Below are 12,108 nucleotides of genomic sequence, written 5' to 3'. Positions count from 1 at the left end.
ATATGTGTGTGTGGGGGGAAACAGAAAATACAACAAATAGAGAAATAAGAGTATTGCAAGTTAAAGCAGTTAAATGCTGTGGTTTATTTCATGAACTTTAATGGTACAGAAACATTTGCATATGCATATTTTTGTGTATGTATCTTCCACTACATTGCATTTACACTTAGACTAATGTATTATTAATGTAAACATATCTATCTAATGTAATGTACTGGAGTTTAACATGATCAGTATTTTTCATATACTTGTGTGGTCCAAAATTAGGGTGAAAATTGGTAAAAAAAAAAAACCTTTTGGGAAATTTTCAGTAAAAATTGGTAAAAGATAAAAAAAGAAGGGCCTTTGTATGTGATAGAGTTACTGTGTATGTGCATGCATATTGTGTGTGTGGGCCTTTGTGTGAACCTCCTTATGTGGAATATGCTTGTGTGTGTATGCTTTGTGTATTTCTGCATTGTGCATGTATCTCTGGATGTCTCCTTGTGCCTGCCTGTGTATCAGTTTGTGCGTGTTGGGAAATGAATTCTTGGTTAGTATTTGTGTGAGTTGTGATTTTCTGTGTAACAGACGGCTGAAGGCAGACCCTTAGCTGGTGTAAGTGAAAGTAGCTCCACTGTGGACAACTGAGGCTACATCTACACTATGGGGGGGGGTTGATTTAAGATATGCAAATTCAGCTACGTGAATAGCGTAGCTGAATTCGACGTATCGCAGCCGACTTACCCCGCTGTGAGGATGGCAGCAAAATCGACCTCTGCGGCTTCCCGTCGACAGCGCTTACTCTCACCTCCGCTGGTGGAGTAAAAGCATCGATTCGGGGATCGATTGTCGCGTCCCAATGGGACGCGATAAATCGATCCCCAAGAGGTCGATTTCTACCCGCCGATTCAGGCGGGTAGTGTAGACCCAGCCTGAGTTATGTGGTGAAAATGAGTATGAGGATCTAGCCCGATTTTCCAAATGTCTCCCTGATTTTTCCCCTATACCACTGATATCCAGGCACCATGGTTCTCCACATAGCTGCCCCTTCAAATGACTGATGCTAAATGCACCCGTCTGAGACATCCATGGGACCATCTGCATCACTGGCAGGAATTGTGTATTGCCATGATCTTGCAGCTCTGTCCAGGCCACTCTGTGAATCACTTGGTGGTCTCAGTCTAATCCACAGCAGCAACATGCCTGAATGAAGCTTCCTGGACTTCAGGATCTGAGACAAAAAACTCAGATACAAACACCCCCAATAAACATGGTGAGTCTCAGAATCCAGAACTGAATTTCACAGCCCTGGTCATTCAGCCCTGCCCTTAGTTGGACAAGCAGCCACATCTGGACCACACCAATTGGCCTCCTTCCTGTCAGAAGTCTCAAGAAGGGACAATAGACATGGAGTGTGAACAAACTTCTTGGTTCTGACTCATAGAAATGAGCACCTTTGGACACTTATGGAGCACACTGTCTGATGTGGGGTGGGTGGTGGGGCGAGACCGAGAGCATGCACATGTATCCCCACTGATCTACCTAATCCTCTCTTTATCCAACTATCCATCCATCCAACTGTCCATCTATATAATCATCTGTCCATCCATCTAATTGTCTTTCTTGCAGTCTATCCATCAAGATGTCTGTCCATTTTTCCCTCCTTCTGGTATTTGTCCATCCAAATATCTACCCCTTGGTCTGGTTCATTGTCTGTCTACCCTTCTGTGAATCTGCCTTCCAAGCTGTGCATCTGTCTAAACATCTCTCGGTCCACCTGGCTAAACGTGTTTACACTCTCCTTGTCTATTGCTAATGCATCCTTACCTGTGGAAGTGGACTTCAGTGGCTGCTGACTGGGGACATGTCACAGTCACAGGCACTAAATTCAATTTACAGATATAACCTGATATTTGGTAACTAAGGAACATTCCTTCTCACTCTGTGTGCTGCTAATTTCACAGGCAAAGCAGGTGGGAATTGGAGCTGACAAGAGGTTGACAGTGTGATTGCAACACTCTGTTAAGGACAGCAATGGGAAGGGGATAGATTGTGACAAGTGCTATCTTGGTCCCTGGTGGCTGATCAGAGAAGTGGCAATGAACAGTCTGTCTATGGCTGCATAAGGTGTTTGACCTTAAGGATGTAGCTGATTCTATAGGTCTAATCACCAATTTGCTGTAATAGATCCCCAATTTGAAGGAACCTAGATCAGTTTCATTTGGAAGATGTTAATTTCACTGATGCTTTTCCTAGATAAAAATAATTCAAAAATAATTTAAAAAATCCTGCTTCATTATGTGCTTGTTAAAAACCACTCCAGTTAGCAACACACCTATTAAAAAGAAATCCCTCCAGTTAGCCATGCAGAAACTGTGACTCTAGAGAGATTTAAAGGAGGTTACACTGGTCATTAAAACTTCATGTGCCTTAATCAGCACTCAGGAATGTTAAACCTGGCTGAGACCTGTGCACTGCCTGGAGATTTAACAAGCCTCTCAAGGAATTATGGGCCAGTGGCAAAAAAAGTTACTTGTTATTTTAATGTATCCCGTCGAGGGCCATTAGACTGGAAACACTGTTGGTAAATGCAGGTCATAGCAACAATCCCATTGGAGCTGATTAGAAGAGAAAGTCAAAGGCATTGATTGAAGTTAGACAAAGGAAGGGATGAGTCTGTTCCTATGGCAAGTAGCCCCCACTGGTTAAAGTGAAATGGTCAAGCCCTTCACTCCAATCCCCTGTGAACAGCAATCCCTTCCTTCATAAATTCCATCAGACCCCCACAGAGTGAGGGAATGCAAGGGGGAGGGATGGCTGCAATGAAACTGGCATGGAAACAGATCTCAGATTCCCACTTGGTTAGCCAACGCAGCACAGCCCAGGTGTGGGGAGAAAGAGGCAATTTCAGATTTCTAGGTCTCAGGAACAGAGTTCAGCCAATGTACCCGGGTTGTGACAGGCTTTGATGTGCTGCCCACGAACCCCAGCTCTGCCAGTGCCCCTCAGTCTGAGCCCACAGCCCCTTCCACTGTTCCATCTCTGGGTTCACACACGCACAGTTCTGTTATTGTCCCTGAGTCCTAGTCTGCAGCCCCCTGCTATCCCAGCCCCGGGCTGCCCCACACACATCTCTGCTGAAGTTCATTATTCCTAACACACAATCCCTCTGGTATCCCAGTGTTGGCTTCCTTCACAGCTTTGGTGAGATGCCTCAGTCCTGAGATATCACACACAACACTTACAGTGCTCCTGACTCTCTGTTAGTTAAGTACACACACACACCAGCAGGGCATAACACTGACACCCAGTGATTCCTGCATAGAGACTAAAGCTGATTTATCCTGGGTTTAAGGCACTTGACTGACCCTCAGACCTCTCAGCTCAGTTCCTGGCTTTGCCGCTGACCCTGCATGGGGCACTGAGAAGGTGACTAAGTTGAAGTTTACAAATTAAAATTAATGGGAATTGTGTCTCTAAATCCCACAAGCAGGCTAGAAAAACCACAACCTTAAATTATGTGGCAGCACAGACCTTCAGCTGGTAGAAACTGGCTTCAGGTCCGTTGAAGTCAAGGGGGCCAGATCCCCAGCTGGTGTCAATGGGCTCCTTGTGTGACTGTATGTAAATCACTTAAACTTCCCCATGCCTCAGTTTCCCCATATGTAAAATAGGGATCATTGCACTTCTCACCCTTACAAGAGTGTGGTGACATTAAAGTCTGTTCATGGCTGAGAGATGCTCAGAGACTACAGTGATGAGGCCTACGTAAATACCTGGAACATTTAGGTAGGTAGTTTTACAGCATCTGAGGTCCAGCTTCTTTTGCCTCAGTTGCCCTCCATTTAACAGAGGGATAATCCCTTCTCCCTACCTCACATGAATGATGGGAGGTTTATATTTATCACTGGTTGTTGTGTGATCATACTCTACCTTGCTTGGAAGCGTTTAGCTACCTCGCTAGACATTGTAATCCCAAACAATGGGCCCCAACCATTCTGATTTAAAAAAAAACAAGCTCCCTTTGGCCTCAGTGTTACTAGGACTGGGGCCTACATGTGTTATTTGCTGATGAATTAACAATAGAGAGGCAAATCTCTGCAGGGCACTGTGATCCCATCCAAATTTCAAGTGTCCCGACATGGCTATTTGAGCTGTTTTGGTTTAGCAATTTTAGACACAGACTTTAAGGCCATCATGATCCTCTAGTCTGACCAGTGCCTTGTGCTGTAAAGGAAGGCAATAAACCCCCAATCTGCCAATCTGACCTGGGGGACAATTTCTTCTCAACCCCAAATATGGCAATGAGTTAGACCCTGAGTATGTGGGAGACCCACCAACCAGACACCTGGGAAAGAATTATCTGTAGTAACTCAGAGCCCTCCCCCTCTAGTGCCCCATCTCTGGCTGTTGGAGCTATTTGTGAATAGCAGTTGCAGATGGGACAAATGCCATTTTGACTGACAGACAGGAAGCATTTGGAAATGGATCATGATATAAAAGCAAAAAGAAGAGACTGAGAATACAGTTCATGTCAAAGAAATTCTGTTGGCTTTATGTGATCACTAGAAAGGAGCAAAGGGTAAGAAATGAGAAAGAAACATTATTAAGGGAAATGGATGGAAGGAGACAATAATTCATAGAATTTAAGACCAGAAGGGACCACTGTGATCTGCTAGTTTAATCTCTTGTTTAACACAGGCCATAGGACTTCTACAACTTAATTGCTGCTTCAAATCTACTACTTGTGCTTGAACTAAAGCAGATCTAACAAAAAACACATTTAGAAAGAGGCAACTCCTCTGTTAAATGATAATGTTGAATATGAAAAAAAAATACGTTGACCATTCCATTACTATTGTAATTTATTAATTATTATTATTATTACTAACACCTTCTGCTATTGATATTCATCTAGTGAGAGATTTTAGAAGTAGTCTAAGTCAACTCCAGCCCATATATTAGTATAGCACCCAGAGGCCCTTGCTGAGATCTGGAGACCATTGTACTATACCCTGTATGGAAACAGGGTGAGAGAGAGTCCCTGCACCAATCAGCTTACAGTCTAAATAGAGAGGGCAGACAAAGGGAGAAAATGGAAACTGAGGCACAGAGAGGTGAAGTGATTTCCCCAAGGTCACACAGCCTGTCAGTGGAATATAACCCAGGAGCTCCTGGTTCACATTTTAATAGAAAAAAAGTTTAGAATATAATTCGTTTGAACATGATGGCATTGGAATGAAAATTAACAGGCATGTTTATATCATCAAAATGATTTTTCATTACCATAGCACCCAGATGCTCTGCTTAAGACCATTGCCCTGTTGTGCTGGATTCTGTACAAACACATGGTGAGAGACACACCATGCCCAAAAGAGCTTGTAGGTAGGCTTGGAAAGTTCAGATTTTTAGCAGTAATGTCAATAAAGGTCAATTTCACTAAATACACACAAATGGGCCAACAATATTTCCATTGATAATAATGGAAATTTACAGATAGAGAAAATAAGAAAAATGCTGCTTGAGAGCTTAGCGTTCAAGTTAAGGGTATTTACTTTGCGTATTTTGACATAAGATGTTAACAATTTGTGTTTTAATGTTCATAGAGCTTTAACTTTTTGAATTTCAGTTTTCTATTGTCTGACCCCGCCCAATATCTCACCCAATAGTTTCCTGCAATTGTGAAAACATAAAAATCAATAAAAATGAAAAAAGTGATTAAAATAAGCATCAATTTTATTTGTTGAAGTTTTAAAAAACTAAATCAAATTCTGCCAAGCCTACTTATAATGGAAATAGACAACACAGACAAATGGTGGGAGGGAAACAAAGGCCAAAAGAAGTTAATGTTACTCTTCTTAGTTTAATGTAGTCATTTAAACATATGAGGAGGATAGGAAATGTCATGTTTTCATAGGCTTTATAGTGTTTAAGGCCAAAAGGGACAACTAGATTATTTAGGCTGATCTCATCCTGTATAATGCAGGCCATGAAGTTTCATCCCGTTACCCCTTTGTAGAGCTGGGGGGAAATGTTGGATGATTATTTGTGGAAAAATGCAAATTAATTCAAACTAAACTATTCACAAATTTTACTTGAATTTGCCAAATAGTGTTGACAAATTTGTGAGAGGTGGAGGGGACTTAGGGGCCTTTCAGAAAACAGCACTTCTTGTAATCTTTACCCCAATGGTTAGGACACTGGGATGTGGAAGATCCAGGTTTAATTCCCCCCTCTGTGTCAGGGTTGTGACAAGGGTAGCCTGTGTGCACTGGTAAGGTGATGAGTAACGGGGTCAGGAGTGAGGCGGGTCAGATTGCCAGGAAGTCAGGGTCAGGCACCAAGTTGCAGGTAGCAGGCAAAGAGCAGTCAGGGTTGAGCCAGGTCAGGATATCAGGAAGTTGGGGTCAGGTGCCAGGTTATAGACAGCAAGCAAGTAGCAAAGTTAAGGACAAACTAGAGTCAGAAACCAGAGTCTAGTGCCTACAGGAAGCAAAGTCTGGAGCAGAGAGAGTCAGGCAGTCTGCACTGTTGCTCAGAGAGCGCCCCGACACCCCCCCTCCCCGTCATGGCTCCCTGTTTTAAATATTAGTATCAGCCAATCAGTGGGCTGTGAGGGGGCAGCACTCAGGCACTGCTGAGCCGTACTTCCATAAACTTTCAATGGCAATATGAAAGCATCAGTAACCTCCAGCCCCTTTTGTCCCAGGTTCTGGTCTTGAAGGGTGTTACATCCTGTGCCTCATAAGGAGGCAGGATTGGCACTGAGGTCTCCCGTATCACAGAAGAATACCTTAGCTACTAGGCTGTCTTCTGACACTGGCCAATGCCATGTGCTTCAGAGGGAATGAACAGAACAGGTAACCATTGAGTGATCCATCCCGTCGCCCATACCCAGCTTCTGGCAAACAGAGGCTAAGGACACCATCCCTCCCATCCTAGCTAATAGCCATTAATGGACCTATCCTCCATGAACTTATCTAGTTCTTTTTTGAACCCTGTTATGGTCTTGGCCTTCACAACATCCTCTGGAAAGGAGTTCCACAGGTTGACAGTGCCTTGTGTGAAGAAATACTTCCTTTTATTTGTTTTACACCTGCTGCCTATTAATTTCATTTGATGACCACTAGTTCTTGTGTTATGAGAAGTAGTAAACAACAATTCCTTATCTACTTTCCCTACACCAGTAATGATTTTATAGACTTCAATCATATCTCCCCTTAGCCGTCTCTTTTCCAAGCTGAAAGGTCCCACTCTTATTAATCTCTACTCATACGGAAGCCATTCCATACCCCATATCATTTTGTTGCCCTATTCTGAACCTTTTCCAATTCCAACATATCTTTTTTGAAAATGGGTTAACCACATCTGCACACAGTATTCAAGATGTGGTGTACCATGGATTTATATAGAGGCAACATAATATTTTCTGTCTTATTATCTATCCCTTTCCTAATGATTCCCAACATTCTGTTAGCTTTTTTGACTGCCACTGCACATTCAGTGGATGTTTTCAGAGAACTATCCACACTGACTCCAGGATTTCTTTCTTGAATGGTAACAGCTAATTTAGACCTCATCATTGTATATGTATAGTTGGGATTATGTTTTCCAATGTCCATTACTTTGCATTTATCAACATTGAATTTCATCTGACATTTTGTTGCCCGGTCACCCATTTTAGTGAGGTCCCTTTGTAACTCTTCACAGTCTGCTTTGGACTTAACTATCTTGGGTAGTTTTGTATCATCTTCCAATTTTGCCACCTCAGTGTTTACCCCTTTTTCTAGATCATTTATGAATATGTTGAGCAAGACTGGTCCCAATACAGACCTCTGAGGGACATCACTATTTACCTCTCTCCATTCTGAAAACTGACCATTTATTCTTAAACTTTGTTTTTGTCTTTTAAAAAGTTACTGATCCATGAGAGGACCTTTCCTTTTATCCCATGACAGCTTACTTTGTTTAAGAGCCTCTGGTGAGGGACCTTGTGAAAGACTTTCTGAAAATCTAAGTACACTCTATCTGCTGGATCACCTTTATCCGCATACTTTTTGATTCCCTCAAAGAATTCTAGTAGATTGGGGAGGCATGATTTCCCTTTACAAAAACCATGTTGACTCTTCCCTAACAAACTGTGTTTGTCTATGTGTCTGATAATTCTGTTCTTTACTATAGTTTCTACCAAATTGCCTGGTACTGAGGTTAGGCTTACCAGCCTGTAATTGCCGAGGTCGCCTCTGGAGCCTTTTTAAAAAAATGATATCACATTACCTAAACTCCAAACATTTGGTACAGAAGCTGATTTAAATGATAGGTTAAATAATACAGTTAGTAGTTCTGCAATTTCATATTTGAGTTCCTTCTGAACTCTTTGGTGAGTACCATCTGGTCCTGGTGACTTATTACTGTTTAGTGTATCAATTTGTTCCAAAACCTCCTCTAATGACACCTCCATCTGGGACAGTTCCTCAGATTTGTCACCTAAAAAGAATGGCTCAGGTTGGGGAATCTCCCTGACATCCTCACCTGTAAAGACTGGTGCAAATAATTCATTTGGTTTCTCAGCAATGTCCTCATCCTCCTTGAGTGCTACTTTAGCACTGTGTTCTCGGTGGTCCCACTGCTTGTTTAACAGGCTTCCTGCTTCTGATGTAATTTGAAAATTTGGTCCAGAAGGGTATTAGCTCCCAGTTCCCAGCTCTTGTCTCTAGGAAGTATTTTCTCTCTGAGACAATAATGGAAATCTGGACTCCTAGGGCATGTCTACACTGCATTGTAAACCCAGGTCTCTGGGATCTGGGCTTGTAGATTTAATGTTTCCAAGCCCACACTTAAGCATCCACATTGCATTGTAAACCTGGGTTTACCTGGTTCTCACAACCAGGATAATGCATCCATACTGCATTATGCAGACCTTCTGATTTGGGTCTGTGGCCTGAGCTGCGTCCACGCTGCAAAGTGATAGGGGTTGGGCCCATATTGCAATGGGACTCAGGTGCAGACCCACGCCCATTCCAGACTCTGCAGGATTGAATCCTGAGGGCTTGCTGACTGAAGTCAAACTGATTTGTGTGTGGATCGTAAGGGGGTTGGGCTTGGGCTTGGGCTTAACCCTGAATCTGAGCCTGGGGTAAGTATGCAGTGTAGGCATATGCATAATATCCAAAACACACTTATCTGTCTATGGTCTATGCCTACATAACCTTCCTTATGGTATTATCTGAGCACTTCACAGTCTTCAATGTCTTCGTCCTCATCATGCTTCTGTGAGATAGGCAGTTACTGTTATAGCCTAATGCCCGGAGAGAGACGAAGGGCCAGATTTGTAAACATGTTCAGAGGTGTTTGGCCTACTATTGCAGGTAGGTGACTAGCGAGGTTTTCAAACATGCCTGGTGACCAGATTTTTAAAGGTATTTAGGTGCCCATGTATTTAAAAAAATCCCACTAGGCCCTACGTGCTTAAATTTCATTGCTTTCAAATGAAGCTTTAGAAAAACAGGCGGCTATCTGCAACTTCAGTCACCTAAATACCTTTGAAAATCTGNATTGCAGAGATATCACAGATATCATTAAAGAGAAAAATAAAGTACTTCTCAATGAAACTACAGGAATACACATTCTCAGTCCATTGTATGAGCTCGGGCTATTGAAACACTCAGTTCTTCTGTGCATCTTTATTAGCTAGCTAACGAACATCACTAACACAACTTGTTTCAGAGTAGCAGCCGTGTTAGTCTGTATCCGCAAAAAGAACAGGAGTACTTGTGGCACCTTAGAGACTAACACATTTATTAGAGCATAAGCTTTCGTGGACTACAGCCCACTTCTTCGGATGCATCCAAAGAAGTGGGCTGTAGCCCACGAAAGCTTATGCTCTAATAAATTTGTTAGTCTCTAAGGTGCCACAAGTACTCCTGTTCTTTTAACACAACTTGAGTATATTTTCCACAGAGCCATTTTCACTTCTTTATTTTTCAGGCTGTAAATGATGGGGTTTAACATGGGAGTTAAGATGCTGTACTGGATGGAGAAGAGTTCATTTAGAATCACAGAGGGTGCTGCATTGGGTTTCATATATTGGAAGAGAGCCGCCAGGTACAATAAACACACCACAGTGAGATGGGAGCTGCAAGTGGAGAAGGCTTTACTCCTGCCTTCTGAGGAGTGTATCCTCAGGATGGTGGAGATGATGTGAATATAAGAGACCAAAATGGGGATGAAGGAGCTCAATCCAAATATCACAACAGATGTAAGAAGAACCACTTCATTGATGAAGGTCTTGGTGCAAGACAGAGCTAGCAGTGAAGGGAGCTCACAGATGAAATGATTGACTTCATTGGGTCCGCAAAAATTTACGTTTAATAGAAAAAGAGTGTTGACAAGTGCAAAGAAAAAACTCATTGTCCATGCACCAGCCACCAGCTGACGGCAGACTCGCTTGTTCATGATGTTTACATAGTGCAGTGGATCACATATGGCAGCGTGTCGGTCATAAGCCATCACTGAAAGCATGAATCCTTCAGTACACCCTGACAATATAATAAGGAAAATCTGTGCAAAGCAGCCATAGACTGAAATAGTTTTCCGCTTTGATAGGAAGTTCTCCAGCATCTTGGGGATGGTGACAGAGGAGTAGAAGATATCGAGGAAGGATAGGCAGAAGAGGAAGAAGTACATGGGTGAATTAAGCTGAGAATCAGTCCTTATTGCCAGCATGATCACCATATTCCCCACCAGCGTAAATAAGTAAATAACTAAAAATACCAGGAAGAGGAAAATCTTGAGCAGTGGGTCATTGGAAAGTCCCAAAAGAATAAACTCAGTCACATTGTTTTGACTTTCCATTGACTGTTGTACATGAAGTGATGAGCTGAGAGAATGGGGAAACAATTAAATTAAATTCATTGACATCCTGAAAGGGGTGATCTGAGCTATAAGAAACCAGGGAATGTGACAACCTTTATGCATTGCTATCAAAGGGAATCAGGCATTTTAACATGGATGGTAATCATTTACAGTGACACAGTTCAGCTGGGTAGTTCTCAGAGCTTTCTATATTATGCATCACTTCCTAAGATGCAGCTTTTACTTTGAATGCTTCCCAATTAATGGTCACAATCCTTGATCCCAGAGATTCCCTGAATTGGGTAGAACCCTTGTACTTCAGTCACTTCTCAGAGCTACAGCACCCACATGTTTTAAATACCTACCCCCCCCCCCAAGTTTGTCTTTGCTGCACAAAGGAGGGTGTTTTTCATTGAGATAGATAACTTGAGATAGCTATTGCCATTTAAAGAGACAAGTCACAGGTAGATCATCATGTAGCTAGTCAAAGTCAACCCTTTACTCCATCCTCACCCCCACCCCGAATGCCCCCTGGTGTTCACCTCTAATAGCTATGCTGAGGTATTGTGCAAATGATGTATATCAGGAGTAACTCCATCAATATCAATAATGTTACCGTGGTTTGTGGAATTTTGCCCAAATTGTCCATAGTGCCTAGAGATGCAGATCTGAAAATAACAAAGAGACCTCTTTTCATATTGTCTTCTCTATGCTTGGCATTCCCCAAGACTCCTAGATAGACATAACCCAGCCTGGCTGTCTCCTGTTCTTTCTGGGCACCAGGCTTGCTCATTGCAGTTTCAGACTCGCAGTAAATCTATTTGTTCATCTGTCAGCCTCCAGCATGGTGACCATCCCCATGCTTCCCCCCACCCCGCCACCACGAGGGACACTTTATAGAACTTCAGTGTTTTTTGACCTCTCTCTTCTCATCCTTGGTCAAACAGCCCTCTCCCCATGGTAGAGGCTGAGTGGGTCCCTCTAAATGGGTATAAACCTGGCAGTTAAGTTTGAGGAGACGTTTTCTAACTGTGCCATTGTTGTACCCTCTCTTAGCACCCCATCCCCTCTATTACAGCCTTTTTCCACTGGATTTCATGCATTGAGGCAGATAATACCAAACTGACCAGGAAACAGAATCATACGTAATATTAATAAGAAACAATACAGATGATTTCCTGGTTTATCACCTAGGAGAAGCCCAACTGCAGGCTACAATGTAAGAAATATATATACTGTTCTAAACCATATGCCCACGACTTAAAAGCACAG

At 42.6% G+C, this 12,108-nt stretch overlaps 1 protein-coding gene across 1 annotated transcript; it reads right to left on the bottom strand.

Annotated features, from left to right (window-relative positions):
• Nucleotides 1-1,045: 1,045 nt before the first annotated feature.
• On the bottom strand, nt 1,046-10,836 carry LOC117885402 (olfactory receptor 5B21-like). Its single transcript, XM_034786710.1, has 4 exons — nt 9,924-10,836; nt 8,515-8,634; nt 5,645-5,655; nt 1,046-1,213 (listed from the first exon to the last, which is right to left on the bottom strand). Exons 1-4 carry the CDS (start codon nt 10,834-10,836, stop codon nt 1,046-1,048), a joined length of 1,212 nt encoding a protein of 403 aa, XP_034642601.1.
• Between the last annotated feature and the right edge of the window lie 1,272 nt (nt 10,837-12,108).

Source organism: Trachemys scripta, chromosome 12 (assembly GCF_013100865.1).
Source record: "Trachemys scripta elegans isolate TJP31775 chromosome 12, CAS_Tse_1.0, whole genome shotgun sequence".
Classification (NCBI taxonomy): domain Eukaryota; kingdom Metazoa; phylum Chordata; order Testudines; family Emydidae; genus Trachemys; species Trachemys scripta.
The sequence above is the reverse complement of the archived record's forward strand: the minus strand, read 5'-3'. Positions and strand labels throughout refer to the sequence as shown.

What these genes read in the sequence shown, in the direction of transcription:
- LOC117885402 (XM_034786710.1), bottom strand. Translation starts at nt 10,836, where the DNA reads ATGGAAAGTCAAAACAATGTGACTGAGTTTATTCTTTTGGGACTTTCC. An exon ending in TCTGTGGAAAATATACTCAA is followed by an intron (nt 8,635 to 9,923) that starts GTTGTGTTAAAA and finishes AAATTACATCAG; the next exon opens with AAGCAGGAAGCCTGTTAAAC.